This window comes from Pyrgilauda ruficollis, unplaced genomic scaffold (genome assembly GCF_017590135.1).
Source record: "Pyrgilauda ruficollis isolate IOZ18807 unplaced genomic scaffold, ASM1759013v1 scaffold57, whole genome shotgun sequence".
Classification (NCBI taxonomy): domain Eukaryota; kingdom Metazoa; phylum Chordata; class Aves; order Passeriformes; family Passeridae; genus Pyrgilauda; species Pyrgilauda ruficollis.
The window spans coordinates 2946902-2958766 of record NW_024527377.1 but is presented as its reverse complement, the minus strand read 5'-3'; the positions used below and the strand labels follow the sequence as shown (position 1 = coordinate 2958766).

General features: G+C 39.1%; 1 protein-coding gene across 1 annotated transcript; it reads right to left on the bottom strand.

Annotated features, from left to right (window-relative positions):
- Positions 1-750: 750 nt before the first annotated feature.
- Positions 751-5060, bottom strand: LOC121361354 (neuropeptide Y receptor type 6-like). Its single transcript, XM_041481972.1, has 3 exons — positions 5044-5060; positions 2906-2982; positions 751-1887 (listed from the first exon to the last, which is right to left on the bottom strand). Exon 3 carries the CDS (start codon positions 1867-1869, stop codon positions 751-753), a length of 1119 nt encoding a protein of 372 aa, XP_041337906.1. The 5' UTR covers positions 1870-1887; positions 2906-2982; positions 5044-5060.
- Positions 5061-11865: the final 6805 nt, after the last annotated feature.

Sequence of the window (11865 nt, the reverse complement as noted above, 5' to 3'; positions counted from 1 at the left end):
TGGAGAATGCAATGCTTTTAGGAGAAATGCTAAATATATATTTCATCTTGAACGTCATTCTGAGTGAAACTTGCAGTACATCAAATGGGTCCTGTTTTAGTGTTCATAAAAAAAAAAAAAAAAAAAAAAAAAGTCCAGCTCTAGCCTTTTCCCTTGTTAAAATACAATTTCTGGGCTGAACTGGTACTAAGCCAAAGCAAACCCCATGAGGGGGCTGAAGGGAAGGTGGTGGAGTCTTAGGGTAACTTCAAGGGCCTTCCTTACAGTGAGAACTGCCTCTCAACTGCAGATTCATCAGAGAGAGCATTGGTGTAGGGCTGGAAAATAAAAATGCCAGAAAACAGTGTGTGAAAGGCTGCTGAAGTTAGGAATAGCACAGTGTTCAGGGTTTGCCTGGGGGGAGGCAGGTGTTTAAGAAGGACATCCCCATCAGTGGCTGAAATGGAAACGTTTTTATTGGAGTTAAGGTAACATGCCAGTGACTTGGAAACTGTGGATTAAAAAAATTAAGATGTTAATACTGCTTATAATTTATTATGATTGATCTTTAGGGCTGTTGGAAGTGGTTTTACCAGCATTAATACTATCATAAAGTACCTGTTAAGACTATGCCTATGGGAGCATAATCCCGGTTTTGCTGAACTAAATAGCAAAGACTTCCTCTAAACTTGGTGGTAACATGCCCAAGACCTGCAGAAAAAGGCCATCTGCAGCAAAATACAGAATTTTGGAAACTGCAGTTAGATTATCTTATATATCCACATGGGGATTATTTAACTTCAGAGACCCCTTAGATGCATCTGTTTGCAGGTTTGAAAGGGCAATATTTTCATATTCCTCTTGTGATGCTGAGCATCTGCAGTGGTGAGCTAATACTACCAAATCCTTCTGAAAGTTCTTGTTCAGAAATCCATAAAAGATGGGATTGATACATGTTGAGATCATGGCCACGAGGTGGCAGATTGTAAATGCCAGGTTATGATTACAGCTCATTAGTGCCTCGTAGTTCCAGTCAAAGACCACATTGAATATATTGAGAGGCAACCAGCAAGCTGCAAAGGTCACCACGATTGATACCAGCATCATATTGATCCTTTTGCTTTCACTCAGCCTGCTCTCATTCTCTCTCATCCTGTCTATTTTACTTCGTCTCCGTCGAAGACACACGAATATCCTGAGATAGCAGACAAAAATAAAACCCAGTGGGAAGCAGTACTGGAAAACCAGCAGGCTAGTGGTGAAAATCAGTCTCTCTGTAAGAGACGGCCACGCTTCGATGCAAGCAACCTTGTTCTTGTAGAAATCACTGTGGAAAGACAAATGTTTGAAGGGTTCGTCTGTTATTTGGTGGAATACTAAAAAAGGAGTGGATATGATGAGGGAAAGCCCCCAGATGAAAAGGATTCCCCAATAAGCATGTGAAATATTAGGCTTCCAGCCACGTGGGTTCACAATTAACTGATATCTCTCAATAGCAATGAGTACAAGTGAGAAAATGGAGACTGAGACAGATAGGCTTTGTATGAAAGAGCCTATTTTACACATTGCTTCCCCAAATATCCAGTGGTCCATTAAGGTATATGCAACTGTGACAGGAATGCACATGATACAGATCAAGACATCTGATAAAGAGAGGTTGGCAATCAAAATGTTGGTGACATTTTGAGCTTCTTTCCGTCTCTTTATTATAATAATTAGGCAAAGATTTCCAACAAGCCCCACTAGTGTAACCAGTGTGTAAGCTGTAATAAGCAAGAATTCTGCAAGGGAGGAAAGGTGGCATGTATCAAAGTTCAAGAACTGAGAGAGGCTAATGTTAGAGATAGTTTGATTCAGGATCTCGCTGGTGTGCTGAACAGCTTTATCCATCCTGAAGCATCTTCCAACCTATGGACAAAACCTTGTATTATTTAGAATATACTTTGAATGGAGATTTTCAGAGCAGTGAGTACTGTGGGTCTATCATTGTAGTCAGTGTCCTTAAAGTTTTGAGCAAATCTAACATGATTAATTAGAGTACTGGAAAAGCAGATGGTTATTAGTGGGCTTATGTATCCCTGTGGAAGGAGGTTGATGTCACCTTTCTGAGGTTCTGCACTGACACTGCTACAGATCTACAACTGATACACAAGAAAAAGCTGTGATAGCAGCTCTGACTGAACTTGTACAGACACTTTCACACAAATCCTCTTTTACCAGTTGTGGATGAAATTTGCTTTTCAGAATAAAGTATTCTAAGATCTGCCTCTGCTGAAAATTTAAGAAGGTTTAATGGATTCCAATGAGGATAATCTGTTGCTTTTGTATTACCAGAAAAGAAGAATTGGGTCCTGCCATCACTCTTCTAGCTTAGACATCACACTTAGATTTTCTTTAGAACTACAAAGCAATGTGAGTTAATACACTCAATCCTCCTGAATTAATCAAAGTTAGGTGTGCTTGAGTTCAAATGGCATTCAAAACCTCTATGAATGATATCTAAAAGGGAGTTTCCTGTTCTACTGATGCATTGAAGATAGTATGTCCTTTTTCCTAAATCTAACCTGAGAAAAATGTAAACAAAATAAAATTCACATTGTAGTTATACAGAAAATAACTCCTCTTTCAGCTCTAACCTAAACAGGAGTCAAGCAAAAAAATCTGCTATTAGAACAGTTCTGTTGTTTTAAAACTTTTATTAATGGGAAGAGTTAGGTTCAACATAACATCTTGATGGGTTTGAATTTATCACTGAATGCAGAACTTAATCTCACTTTATAGGCTCGCCAGCTTTCTGGCCAGAAAGAGATTGTTTCCAACTTGAGAAAGGAAAAGCTAAGTATGAAAAGAGCTATTTTAAAATTTAAAAATGGGTAATGGATATATGTTCTACACATATATCTTTCAAAATTCAACTTTAACTCACCTTAATTCCTCTGTGAAATTATTGGAAAACTAGCTGGAAGGAGATCATTCTTCACCCCTAAAAATGGTGCTGAGAGCCTGTGGAGAAAGGAGAATGAAGAAGAAGTGGGAATTTAGAGGATACACAAAAAGAAAAGGGGATAGGTGGATGTTTTATTATCACTAGAAAGAATCTGCTTAGGTGTAGATTTGTCAGCCCTTTCTCCCTCTCACAGAAATTATTGCCATTATTTAATCACTAAGGATTCTTAATAGTTTGGTTGCCTGTACAAAATTAAACACTAAATCCAGGGTAAACTGGAATTATGATTCTGTAGAATATTCCAGCCAGAGTTATATCCTGGACTCCTTTAGCTTGATACTTCTGTTTGACATAAGCTTGGGTGCTGCAAATTAGGATCTTAAAAACCTCCAAAAAACACCATGCTCACCTTTGGAGCATCTATTATCATTTTCATTCTGATTAAAATACTCTTTCAATCAGCATACTCATTGGAGTGGGAAGTGGCTGTAGATATATGTGCCTCTGTGTGGCCCTGATGTCCCCAAAATGACTTAAATTGTGGTCAGGGCTAGCATTAAGCCCCGTAGTCTCTCTACAGAATGTACCTGGCTTGGTTAAAGCTATACTGGCGAATGACATGGAAAACTCTATAATCCTGCTGCAAAAACTATGGAAGCCTGGTGGCTCTGATAGATTTTGCAGTCCCTTGCAGGTGTCCCTACTTCAGTAGGGCAAGAGCTGGGTACTCTACTGTGTGCCCACCAGGCTCCACAAACTCTTCTGCTCCTGAGGCCAGGGGCTGTGACTCTGGCTGTCGCACCCTGCAGAACCCGATGGTGGGGTTGGCAGCAGCCCCTTCAGGCCACCCATTTCCTGGAGAGCACTGTCACCCACCTTTCCCTGGAGCAGCACTGACTGCCTGGCTGGGTTTCTCACACCCAAGGATGCTTGTGCTGGAAGGACAGAGGCACAGCATGGCAGATTGGCAGTTGTTGCCCCAATGAGATTTATTGCCACTTCAGAAGTGTGAGGATCTAAAGCCTGGCTGCTTTGCCCCAGGGGAGATCTTTCTCTGCAGTGCCTGTGGTGTCCACCTGGCTGGCACAGACCTGATGCCTTCAAAGACAAACTCTTCCCTGTTTTTTATGTGAGCAGGAGAAGCTGTGGGGGATGCAAAAGGCCATGAGGCTGAGCCAAGTTTGTAATATTTTATGCACTATTTGCTAAGCTTGCTTATTTCTCCATGGATGCACAACACAGTTTGATAGCAAATTCTGAATGTCCTCTCCCAAGAATTCAGGATGGTAGGGCTTCTCTGGCATTTTCTGTTCAGGAAAAGTCCCTGTACTGACCTAACCAGTTCACTTGCTACATCACTTTTAGGCACACTCTCCATCTACACTGCCTTTTCTCAGGAAAATGTGCAATTTCTTTTCACTCTTTGGTTTGTGCCGGGAGTTAAAGAGTGCAGTCTTTAGTACACACCATTCTGCGAGGCAATTTAAACATTTCCTTGGCAATAAAACAAATTCACCTGTCTTGGTAAACATCTGGGATATTCATAGCATTAAAAAATAAGTTACTCTAGTATTTACTACAGCATGTTGAACTATATTGTAATACATACTGGCATCTTTTAATCTAATAAATAAATGTCATTGGAATCAGCATCCTTGGATCACAGCTACAGCTGATACCAGAATTGAAGTGTTTAACAAAAAGAACTCATTGCTTCAAGCCCTAACCCATGCATTTTGGAAAAGATTCTCTACCATAGTAAGAGTTTAACACTGTAAGATATTATAAACCCCCTTGCTTCATTCCTCTGTCTGCAGAAACATTACTGAAATGTTCATGAGCAAAAGAAAGGTTTAAAATAAAATGAGTTTTAGAAAGGCTTTCTTTCCTAACTATTTTCTTACCTATGCTAAAGATGAACAGTCCCATCCTTTCAAGGTGAGCAACGAATGTTTCAATTACAAACCTTGTTTATTAAGTTCCTAAGTATTGCACAGATAAAATGTGGAGGAAAATTTACAGTCAATTTTAAATATAGGTTATAGATAATAAAATAATGCTTTAAAAGATATTTCAGTAACTTTTTTCATAGTTTTATTGATTTTCTGACTTCTTACCTGATGAAAAATTCAAGTCATATCCACACTGCTTTAACAGTTTTTCTTTTCCCTCAGAGCCAGCAAACACATCTTCGTTCTGTATAAAAGAATCCAGAGCAAAGCCATGTCTCCTAAAGCGATACTTAAACTCTCCTTTCTTCTCTGTCTGAAACAAACCACAGATCCCCACTTTCCAGCAGTACTGAATCTGCCAGGCTGTAGGAAGGCTGATGAGGAATAAAGCAAGCTCTGGAATCCAAGAGGAGACGAACAGCAGTGAGCAGGGAGGAGGAAGGACCAGTAGTCATGGGGATGGATTTTCCTCCACTGTGCTGCTTCCCTCCACCCTGTGAAATACCTTATCATGCAATTTCATTTTCAATTATTTAATCTATTCTGCAGCTCAAATGTTTTCCCTCTGCAGGATTTCATACATAAACATCTGCAGATGGCATATTGCTTTCTTAACTGATACAGCAATACAATAAGCTGCTTGGAAAGAGCATGCACATCCTGTTAAGTGTATCGTTTGCTTTATTGCAATTGAGATAATCAGATTTTCACTATAAATCGATATTTTAGCTTATACACCTCAGATAAAAACAGTATTTCTGAAAAGCAAAGCATGGCACACTGCACTAGCACATAGTGAAAAGGGGCTTTATTTTTCTTAGTGTTTTTTCAGTAAGAGTCCATACACTTTGTAGACACATGTATACAAAAATAAGCATTCAGCTTACTCACTAAATATTTAGAATGAACATTTATGGAGTGGGAAAGGAACTGCTTTTCTTAGGACCTGCAATCTGGTAAGTTGCTGTATAAACTTTTGCATTTTTACCTGGGTACACTTAACTTCCAGTATCTCAGTCTGGCTTTTTTAAGAGAATGGTTTCTCAAAAAAACAGTAGGATTTTTGTGATGAGCAATGCTGATGCCGTACTGAAGTACAATTCAGAACAAATTATCTAAAAATGTAGTTGGTTGTCATGCTATAGTATTTGAATAAAATAGGTGCAGGGTGGAGGGAGCCTTTGTGGCCAGCCAGATGAACATCCTGCTTTTCACGTATTTGAGTCTATTCATGATGTGTTTGTCCAGACTGTTTTTTAACCATCTGTGGATCTTGGATTAGGGATTCAAGTGCCTAATTGCCTGCTAGGAAGACTGCCTTAACACTTCCCCATAAAACTTCCTTCTCTTTAGTTTAACCCAGTGCTTTTTATTCTAGGTGTGGTTTGGGAATTCTGATATTTTAACCAAAAATGCTGCAATCAAGCAATGGGAATATATTTTTCTAAAGCATTTCTAGAGCTTGCTGGGTTTGATTATGTCAGTATTGCTATAAAAACAAAGCTTTGCCAAAGCACTTTAGAAATTCTGCTTCTGGTTGTAGTGTAACCCCAGGAAGTTAATCAGGACCTGAACATGCGATGTGATAGATAAGCATCAGAACAGGCCATAAAAATGAATATCTACTTGTGAAGCAAATAAGTCAATAAAATGAAAAGATGTTCTGATTCTATTTCCAAATTTCAAAGGTCATTTTGTTATTTACACATGCCTCTGTTTCTAACATAATTCTGTATGCAGTCCTTCATTTGTGGAAAAAGTGTAGTCTTTAACACATGATCCATTGATTTTTACAGTTGTATCAGCCTGCTGCCTCGTGTGGATTTAATGGTGTTGTAACCTGTTGTGAATTAGATCACATCCAGCATCAGACGCTTGTGGGTGTAGCTGCTCCTGGTGTGTTTAATCTTGATGTCAAAGGTATGTATGCTGAGTGGGACCCATGGCTCTGGAGGAGGGATCACAATGTATTTTTTTCAGCCAAATGCTGGAGTGTCTGTTTGCAAAAAAGGTTAATGGATGCAGAATTGTATTTACTTTTTATTAATGGTCTTATTTCTAAAGTGCTCAGTATTAAGTGACAGGTGAAGTGCCATAATAGGTTTTTAAACTTAAAGTTTGTAATAACTTGTGTAGTATTGGCAACAATCTACACAAATTGGTGAAAAAGAACATTTAACTTCTCTAAGTTCACCTTTTGCTCTGGCATTTACATGATTCCTTGGCCAGCAGGAATCTTTGCTGATGGCTGATCACTCTAAATTTTTGTTTCAGCTTAGTTGTTTCTCTTATGCACCTGTGCAGTAGTCCTGGTCTTTGCCTGTTGCAGAAAGCAAGATTTAGTAGAGATGTGCATGTACAATTTCTCAGCTTCCCACATAAAGGAATTCCTTAACAGCAGATTGGCCAAGAGCTGATTCAGAGACCTGTAACATCTCTGTAGGGTCATGGAATCACAGACTGGTTTGGGTTGGAAGGGACCTTGAAAATCATCCAGTTCCAATGGGCAGGGACACCTCCCACTAGATAAGGCTGTTCCAAGATCCATCCAACCTGGTCTTGGACACTTCTAGGGGTGGAAATCACTTCCAGGACACTTCCTGGGATGGGGCAGCCACAGCTTCTCTGGGTGATTTCTTCCAATGACTCACCAGCCCCACAGTCAAGAATTTCTTCCCAAATCCCACCTGACTCTGCCCTCTGTCACTACAAAGCCACTGCCTCTCGTCCTGTCATTCCAGGCCCTTGTCCAAAGTCCCTCTCCAGCTGTCTTGGAGCCCCTTTAGGCACTGGAGGGACTCTGAGGTTTCCCTGGAGCCTTCCCTTGTCAGGCTGAGCACTCCCAGCTCCCTCAGCCTGGCTCCAGAGCAGAGCTGCTCCAGCCCTGGGATGCAGCACTGCAGGTGGGGTCTCACAAGAGTGCAGCAGGGAGGGAGAACCACCTCCATCATCCTGCTGGTTATGCTGCTGCTGATGCAGTGCAGGATAAGGTCAGATTTCTGGGCTGCAAATGCATGTTGCCAGCTCATGTTGAACTTCTTGTCAATCAATACCTGCAAAACTCTCTCCTGGATTATTGCTTCCTAATAAATACTGTTCTTCATAGAGGCACAGAAAAATAAACAGGAATAATTGGAAATCTCATTTGTTAGTGTTGGATGTGCTGGTTAATGCCATGTAAGTAAGATAATACGCTGTGATGGAGGAAAAACACACTCCCCTCACATTTTCCTGTTCTGTGGAGAGATCAACAATCCAGTAAGGGATTCTGAGTAAATAGCTCATAATGTGACCAAACTAGCAACAGCTAAGTATGCCCTGCCACTTTTTCTCCATGGATGTACATGTGTAAGTTGAAGCCCTGCTCCATGACTCAGAGGTTTTTTTCCTAATTGGAAATAATTGTCACAAAAATAATTCATGTTCACTACCTGGAGTTTAGGTTTCACTCCATCATACTACATAGCTCTAAAGGACACCTTTGCAATATCCTTGATGCCTGATCTCAATTTTGATGCTCAATTAGCTCATGACTAGAATGAAAAGTCAACTGTTTAAAAATCTGATATAACTATAAATGAGTTACTTATAATAACATATTAATTTTTAAAATTGTGTCATGCCATGAACTGTTGGCTAATTTCTGGACCTTATTCAGTTGGCATAGAGCTGAGATGGAGATGAATAAACTCCCTGGCTGGAAGGTTAGCATCTTAATTTTTCGGTCAGCCAAGTTACTTTTCTCACTGAAAAAGAGATAAGATATATGAGTAATTGTAATAGGAGTGTGACTGCATAAATTCATATTTTATAATAGATCCCACTTTCCAAACCCTGATTCAATTCTTTGTAGTTTTCTAGAACTTCTCCAAAAGTTGTCTCTGCCAAAAAATGAATTATTTCAATAGCTCACAGATTTGGGGGGAATATGACAATTTGTATCTCTGGTTTGTTCTTTCCCATTCTGGAGTCTTTTCATAACGACACTGAGCACCAAACCCTGCTGTTCTCATGGCATGACATCCTTCAGTGTCCTAATTGTTAATTACAAAATACTTAAATAATCAAAAAGTTTTTCCCATTGATCTCAGTCTGTTTCAATTTTCCAGCATTTTTCTTTAAACCCTGCCTGTAACAAGCATTCAAACTGCAACAAGCATTTTTATTTTCTGGATTAAACCCAGGAATTCTAGATTGCTATTTCCTGTCTAGAAAGTCTTACTTCACACCACCTCACTTTAAAATGTCTTGAATAGCAAGGATGTCTTTCAGCTAATTTCAGGCAGGTACTTACTGTGCTTCACAGCACAGCTCCTCCTGCTGTGTTCAAACAAAGTTTAACATCAGTCATGCAAAACACAAACCCACCCCACAGAGGTTCTGTGCAATGAGAAAGAGTTGGAGTCTAGGAATAGCTAAGGGGAAAAAATAAAAGCAAGTATATTTTAATTTAATTGGAAAATACATCATGAAAAATTCGCAGGTGAAAAAGATCAGTGGCTGAGATGATTGCTGGCTCCAGGTCTTTCTTTGGCAAAATTTAGGATCCTGGTCTGTCTCAGACTAAGATACAGTGAAAATTCTCCCCTCTTACATCTGTCTCAGCATCACTACATTCTTTGATCCTTCACAAGAATCTTGACTTGAGACCATATTTTGCGGCCTTACTTTCATCCCATCACTTCAAATTATGGCCAGCTTTTATATACAATTATAGGAAAGAGAAGAAAGGAAATAATGAATTATTAAAGAAGAGTGAAAAGATGAAAGAGGAAAAGAGAAATTGAACTTCAGAGGGAAGAGGAGGGAGGGCAGGGTTTAAGGAAAAATAGTAACTTAAATCCAAAGAAAAGGATGCAAATTCAATTCTCTGATGACTTTCCACTTCACCCTTCACAAAGGTGTGTTTCTTTCTTCAGCAAACTCCCCTTAGAAAGGGCTCCAAGAAGATTTTGTTTAACAGATAAACTTTGATACTACTTATTGAAGAAATAGTACCTGTGGGTTATTCTGTTACCTTTTTATCTGTAGGTTATCTTCCTTTGCATTAAGCTAATACATGAGAGGGGCAGTGTTTTATTCCCCATCTGAATTTACACAAGGTAGAGATTTTTATCCTGAAGAGTGTCATGTTCACACTTTAGAGAGGTAAAAGTCTATCTAGTTGCCTCTCAGTATTTTTAAATCTTTTTCAACAAAAACCCCTCTCCTGATCACTACTAATTCATGAAAGGCTCCAAAGTAAGATCACAGATTTGATGTTTATGCAGATGAAAGTGCAAACAGCAGACCAGAGTGAAAGACAAACTTTTGCCAAAAAGGCAAGAGCTCTCTCAAGGACAGCTGTCCATCTTACAGAAGTTTTTTGTACCTGTAACTAAAGCAAAGTGCCAGGCTGGGAATGCTCATGGTGCTGCTGTATTTTTGCAATGCTCCTTATGAACTAAACAATTACACTCTGCTTCAGGCGTTGATTTTGGTAGTGAGCCTTCCAAAAGTCCAATAATATCTCATTGAAATGATGAAAATAAAAATCTTTGCCTCTGTGTGTATCTCAGAGTGATTTGGGAAGTTATGTATCCCTTGTATTTCCAACTGTCCCCATCTATGTACGGTTAGAAAAATCTGGGTGAAATTTGTGTGGAGTTAAGGTGATAGCATTACAGTCTTCAATGTGAATGCAGAACTAATTCAGCAAACAGTCTGCATGCAACTTCAAAATGTTTTCTGTCTGCTGAAAGGTCAAACTAAGCCTAAGTCTAGAGCATTGTACTATACTAAAAAAATTACTTAAACTCATTAAAAATTCATGTGCTATACATAAATTGCTTAAAAAAAAAATCAATGCTTGCCAACAGTGGAAGTCACAGATGTAACTAAAGATGTTGAATCTAGTTAAAAAGATATGACTTTGTGTTTATATGAGGGTTTAAATAAAATATTTGTAACTTACAAACTACTTCTGACTTCATGATGTTTTTCTATTGTCCTTCATGCTCTTTTCCAAAACTTAATTATTCATTTTCCATCTTGGCCGTTTGGACCCATTAAATAGCATGACAAAGTTATGTTTCTTGAACGACAAAAATTGATACAAAGAATTCCTTAATAGTTTATTTTGCATCAGCTTTTACTAAGAATATATGGTAGCACAGGAAATTGTGTTGGAAAGGGACTGCTCAGTTGTCTCTGGGTTTCAATCTCTTAAGCAGCATTGCCCTCCTGTGGACTCTGGGTAGAATGATTTCTTCTGAATAACTAGAAAGGTGTATGCATGCCAACGATTTGGATTTCCTTCTTCCTAAAACACTAATTAAAATGTCCTATGAAGACATTTAATTTAATTGGCATTATTTGGCCAATGCTTCTGGTTTGAGAAACACATTTCCTTTAGGTAACGATACAGGTGGAGTTTTTATCTGAAAAAGCACCTAACTTTAGAAACTTCAGCTGGTGATTTTTTTTTTTTTTTTATTCTATAGGCTGCTATCAGAATTGAAAAAATGTCATGCTGCAACTGCCTTGTCAGAAAGTGAAAAGCATGTATTTCTTTTGCATGACACTTTCCTAAGAATTTTTATATCCATAGGCTGGTATTATGCATTTACTAGTTTACAGCAAAAAGCAGTTTAAAAATTCTGTGGGGAAGTTGCTGTGGCTGCTGGAGTGTTTGTGGTTCACATCTCTCACACAGTGAGACTCACCTCTGGTTCTGCACTCACACTGTGGGCAGCACGTGTGTCTTGTTGGTTCACACAGCTGGAGGAAAAAGCACATTTCAGGAGCACAGAAAGGCACCTGCTTCCCGGGAATATGTGCACCAAGTGATTTTTTCCACAGCTCAGGTAACTGGGTGCCTCAGCAGGCCTTTGTGCATTTCCAGAGAAGACATTTCCACCTGCAAGACATGGGTATGTGTGTCTTAAAGGTGTTTTCCTTTCATTAACCAACCAGTTAAAAGCGTAAATGAAGAGGAAGAATTTGAGC

What these genes read in the sequence shown, in the direction of transcription:
- LOC121361354 (XM_041481972.1), bottom strand. Translation starts at nt 1,869, where the DNA reads ATGGATAAAGCTGTTCAGCACACCAGCGAGATCCTGAATCAAACTATC.